General features: G+C 28.6%; 1 protein-coding gene across 1 annotated transcript; it reads right to left on the minus strand.

Moving 5' to 3' along the window:
- Positions 1-1,140: 1,140 nt before the first annotated feature.
- LOC120068268 (adenylate isopentenyltransferase 5, chloroplastic-like) lies at positions 1,141-3,785 on the minus strand. Its single transcript, XM_039019985.1, has 2 exons — positions 3,531-3,785; positions 1,141-2,518 (listed from the first exon to the last, which is right to left on the minus strand). Exon 2 carries the CDS (start codon positions 2,503-2,505, stop codon positions 1,525-1,527), a length of 981 nt encoding a protein of 326 aa, XP_038875913.1. The 5' UTR covers positions 2,506-2,518; positions 3,531-3,785; the 3' UTR covers positions 1,141-1,524.
- Between the last annotated feature and the right edge of the window lie 1,915 nt (positions 3,786-5,700).

Raw genomic sequence — 5,700 nt, forward strand, 5'->3', positions numbered from 1 at the left:
ACATACAAAATTGATCCTTAATGATTTTTTTTTTAGCACAAATGTTAAAGTTTAGTCGCTAAACATATAATTATCTTATATTTCACAAAAAAGTTGACAACTTCTCGATTCAAATCAATCGAGGAAGTAGTAACTTGATGGGCATCAATCCACAGATTATAATCATACTTGATCTTGAATATATAATTATTCATGCTCGATTGTCCAATCAACTCAAAATCTCTCCTTTATACCTCATTGTTGTATACTTGAGAAATATATATATTTATGACCAATCCATTAACTTTTTCTTTAAAAAAAATAAATAAAATCCAATTTCAAAGTGTTTTCTTTGACGTTTTTGACCCATCTTTTTATTATTAGGCTATATATACTTTTTTATAAATGTAATCAATCAATTGTAATATGAAAAGTTGATCCTTTTAAATACATTTTCAAATGACTGGTTAACAATGTAATATGTGAATTATGAATAATAATAAAAAATTATCATGATTCTAGCAATTTGATTACAGAGAGTAAACATGACTATTTATTCAAATCGATTCAAACTTTCAATTATATTTTCATTCTTTTAGAGCCGTTTGGCCCAACAACTTGTTAAATTGATGTAAACAACCCAATTTATATAGTAAACACTATTGAGAACTTGCTCATTTATCGAATAACTACATCTTTTTATTTTTTTTTTATAATTTTTTACATTTATCGAGGAATTTGAACTTTCATTCTGTCTATACTTTCTTAATCTATTTTTTATTATTATCGAGGAACTCAATTTTACAACTCTACACCATAAACACAAACTTATTAAATCCACTATATTAACTCAAGATTTATTAACTCTACTCATTGGCCCTACATTCCCTTAAATGCCATTTTTTATAAAAGATTTTGATCATCCTTATAACATATTACTTGCACACATTAAAAAAAAAAAACATATAAGAATGATGTGAGGTTAATGAAATAAAATAAGTAAAATGGTAGAAATATGTATAGTACTAGAATTTTTCCGCAAAATTTCTTTTCATATTATTCCAATCATTCATATCCATCAAGACACGTAGACATCTCATTAATAATTTGGCAATGTAAAACAAAAATTACAGTACAATACAACTAAATAAAGCAGCTCCACACAGGTGGGAAAGAAACTACAGCAGTAGCCGCACGTGCAGATTCCACCTACAATCCAAGACCCTGTCGTTTAATTTATTTAACTTTTAATAATAAAATTAATCTAGCAATAAAACCAAAAAATACTCGAGTACAACTTAGTCTACATTCATTTTCATGCATTTTATCTAGTTGTGCCACCATAATTTGTAAATAACACTCTTTTTTTTCTTTTTTGCATGATTAGATTAGAATACATAAATATGAGTGCAGTTTAAGATACATCCAAATAATTGCTCCAATAAAAATCCATCACATGATACAAGAAGAAGTCCTCTTCTGTTGTTGCTACGTGCCATCATCTAGATGAGTTATACCATTCAAGCTTAGGTTTCAAAAAATTATTCAAAAAACTACATTGAAAACTTTGTCTGTGTGTTCGATTTTCACTGAATGGCGCTTGAAACTATTTTCACAAAGAAATTGATCGATGATAATAGAACTTGGCTCCGCCACGAGCGTCTCCCAAACATGGTTGGAATATTCTCCATTGCCAAGTTGTAGGAAGACTTCGGTAGCGTCAATACGGTGGAGATTCCATCCCCATTTGCTCTGGAGGCGGTGAATGTTTTGTCGTTGACGGCATGCCAATTTTCTCGTATTTTCTTTTATCTTCAAAATAGCAGCCTTAAGAATTCGAGATCGAGTTTTATCATCACTAGCTGAATCCATCTCAGCGTGTAGAAATGCATCGAGTTCAGGCACTCCAATGGCGCGTCGAATCCCACGCGCATAGTCATTTCCTTTAGGATCAAACAAATTCCGTACCTCATTAACTAATCCGTCGTCCAACATCCGATCGACACGTTCCGACACGAATGAGTGGAGGACCGGTAAGGACACGTCCACCCATAAGAAGCAACAGTCATAACGGTATCGAAACTCAGGCTCATCGTCGACAAGAGATTCAATGAAGGAGTTGGAGCCGCCGGCGACGATAGGGAGGCGGCGTTTTCCGACGATGGAGTTAATCGCCGATGAGGCGTGGCGGCGAAAGTCGGCGGCCGTGAAGTTTGAATTTGGATCGGCGATTCCGAGGAGGTGATGTGGGACCCCACAACATTCTTTTTCGGTGACCTTATTGGTGAGAATTTCGAGTCCTTTGTAGACTTGGATTTTGTCGGAGTTTATAATCTCAGCTGGGAAACGGGTAGCTAAATCGATTGCCAGCCGGGATTTCCCGGAGCCGGTAGCTCCCATCACGAATACTACTTTGTCTTTTCGCCGGAAAAATGGTTCCAAATTGAGTGTGTTTGAACCTTGAAAATTTACTAGCGGCGGCTCCGCCGCAGCTTGCTTGCAGCTCGCCGACAAGGAAATTTTCATTCTCTTAACAGATCTGTAAAAAGTTCATAAGAAGAAAAAAAAATTCATTTACATAAAAAATATATATATATTAAGCTAAGTTAAATAATTAAATCTCGTTCTCTCAAAAAAAAAATCGTTCTATCTCTTAAACTTCAAAATTATTTCGAGAATTGAAGAGGGAGTTTTCATTTAAATGAATAACATAAATTAATTGATGGTAAATTTTTATAGATGGATATACATTTAAGAAAAAAAAAACTTTGGTCATAACTGCACTGCACTTTGTCAGTTACCAAAGAAATTGTCACATGACAATTTATTTATTTATTATTATTGTTTACTATCTTGCAAAAGGATTGTACGATATATAGGTGTAGCATCCTATATATAATATTAAGACAATTTGTTACCATTCATTTTAACTCAAAAAATATTGTTAAAATGATTTACGACATTGTTTACAAAATCAATTTTTGCACATTTCAATTATTACGTCAATTTAATGAGTGATGTTGTGAATACAGTTTACGTATTTCAATTTTTGCACACCAATCATACCGATTTAAATTCCATTAATTATTTGATAATTTAGTAAAATTTATTTTTGCCCTAAAGAATATCATGAATTGTTATAATTCCTAGCCCTCATTAATTAGTTTTATGTGCATTACTTGAGTTGTATTTAAATTCTAATTTGATTTAGAAAAATGATAAACTGAAAACATAATTATTTAGCACATGTTCTCCAATGTTATATATTCTAATTTGCAACATGAAAATGATGTAAATATGACTTTTTTTTAAAAAAATAATAAATTATTTATTTTCAAATTTCTATTTTTAAATCACTAACAAAACATATCCTTTAATTTTATTAGGACCTTGCAACATCCTTCATAATCATGTTCATGAGTAAGAATAGTATTAAAAATATGTATAACTAAGTGATTAATTAATATATATATCTAAAATATTTCAACATAAGAAAAACGATACATAAACAAACAAGAAGTTTTAATAGTTATGAAAAAAATAAAATTTACCTTTTCACTGAAAAAACTTGTGTTAGACAATAGACGAAGAGAGATGCGTAATACGGTGTACGGAACTTTCTTGAAAGGTGGTGGGAGAATAATAAGCCAAAGGCAGGCCAAGGCTTTAAGCTCAAACTCTCTCTATAAGATATATATTTCAATATTTGTAAAAGAAAAAGAATATTGAAGAATGGATCTTATGGATATTTAATTTGTGAGAAAATGATGTATGTATGCAATTTTTCTTTTGTTTTTTTTTTTAAGTTTATGATCAATCACTAGCAAATGATGATCAACTTATATCTCTCCACAAAGCAATGATTAGATTGGCTTGGGGTATTTATGCTGATGAGGAATGGCTAAACTTCACTTTAATTTCCATCATTTCTTTAATCTAGATTCTCTTTATTTTCTTTTCATATATATATATATATGATTAAACTAATTATAATTTGATTTATTAAAAAATAAATTTGAATGGTTCAACATTCAATTATAAGAATGAAGATAGATCTATTCATTACCAACGTTAGTGGAGCCTAAACGTTGAAAACACATATATGTTCTACCAAAACATTGAAGGTTTTAATCGATTTCTACGTTCACATTCCATGTTGCTGAACTATAAAAAGATTATTATGATTCATTAAAATATAGTTGTATTTGAATATTACAAACCAATAAACGAGATAAGGTGGAATCGAGACCGGATGACTGAAATGGGATTTTATGATTTGATTTTTTAAATTGTTATTTTTTTTTAAAAAAAAAAAAAGATATATAGTATGAAAATTGGGTTTTAGTTGGTGAGGAGTAGAATTAAGTGAATTTCATGCTTTCTGAGTGAGATAGCAACCCTGCCCTTGTAGTGGAAAGGAGAATCAATACTATGTACAAATAAGATTAATGCTTAAATGGAATTTTTTGTAATTTTTCAAATAATATCTATTGAATTTATTTTTAAAATATATATTTCAAATTTAAACATAGAAAAATTGAATACAATAGTAACTTTTAAGAATGTGTTGTGCTCAAAAAAAAAAAAAAAAAAAAAAAAAAAAAAAAAAACAATACTTTAATCTTTTCTTTTCAAAATTCTTAAATTTTGCCCGCGTTTGAAAAGTTTTTTTCTTCTCAATATTTGGTTTATTAAAAAAATTGTTCAAATTAGTCTACTTTAATCTTTTTTAGATGTAGTTTTTCTCAAAAAATATCTTTTTGTGTAATTTATATTAAATTAACGTGTCATTAAACTATTGTTTTATTAATTAGTTAGAGAAATAAATATTTTCATTTGGTAATTATTTTAAAGGGCAAAATTGTAGAAAATATTTTTAAATATAGTTAAGTGTCACTATCTACCATTGTAAATAGTCTCGTGTTTATGTTTATCACTGATGAATAGTGATACTTTACTATATTTATAAATAAGTTAGCACATTTTCCTATATTTGAAAATTACCGTATTTCATATGAACATGCATTTGGAAAAAAATGAATAATGCTATTTTTTTTAGTTCAACAATTATGTAAGATAAACTTTTAACCTCTTGGCTAATTACATATTTTATTTATGTTGAGCCATGTTCATGTCAATAAATATTACTAATTGGTAGATCATAATTTATTGATGAAGGAGTTGACTTTTAGGCTCAATTTGATAATCATTTGATTTTTAGTTATTAAAAATAATTCATATATACACACCTCTTCTACTTCTTAATTTCTTGTTTTATTATTAATTTTTGCCATGTCAAGATTGAAAACTTGTTTTTTTTTTTAGAATTTGAGTAAAAATTCAACTTTTTTTTTAATTTAATTAAGAGATGCAATCCTTGTGAGAAATTTTGATAAAATTAAGCTTAGTTTAAAAATTTTTAAAAATAAATAGTTACCAAACAGATTTTTTTTTTTTTTTTTTTTTTTTTTTTTTTTGTGAAGTAAATATATGGAGGTGTTTTGTTCAGTAAGAATCTAAGCTTTTTTTTTTTTTGCGTATCATAAGATGCTTGGGTATATGGAGATTCTTGGGCATCCTATATGCCCATTATAAGGGGCATTCGAGAGTTTAATTTTGGTGCCTTCCAAAAACATGGATTTTCGTCAAGACATTCTTCTTTTATTATTTTACTTTCTTTTTTCTATATGTATAAATATCACTCTTCTTTATTTTTATTTT

The sequence above is a fragment of the Benincasa hispida genome, chromosome 12 (assembly GCF_009727055.1).
Source record: "Benincasa hispida cultivar B227 chromosome 12, ASM972705v1, whole genome shotgun sequence".
NCBI lineage: Eukaryota > Viridiplantae > Streptophyta > Magnoliopsida > Cucurbitales > Cucurbitaceae > Benincasa > Benincasa hispida.

Bases quoted from the DNA above. Each gene is read 5' to 3' on its own strand.
- LOC120068268 (XM_039019985.1), bottom strand. From the start codon at position 2,505: ATGAAAATTTCCTTGTCGGCGAGCTGCAAGCAAGCTGCGGCGGAGCCG.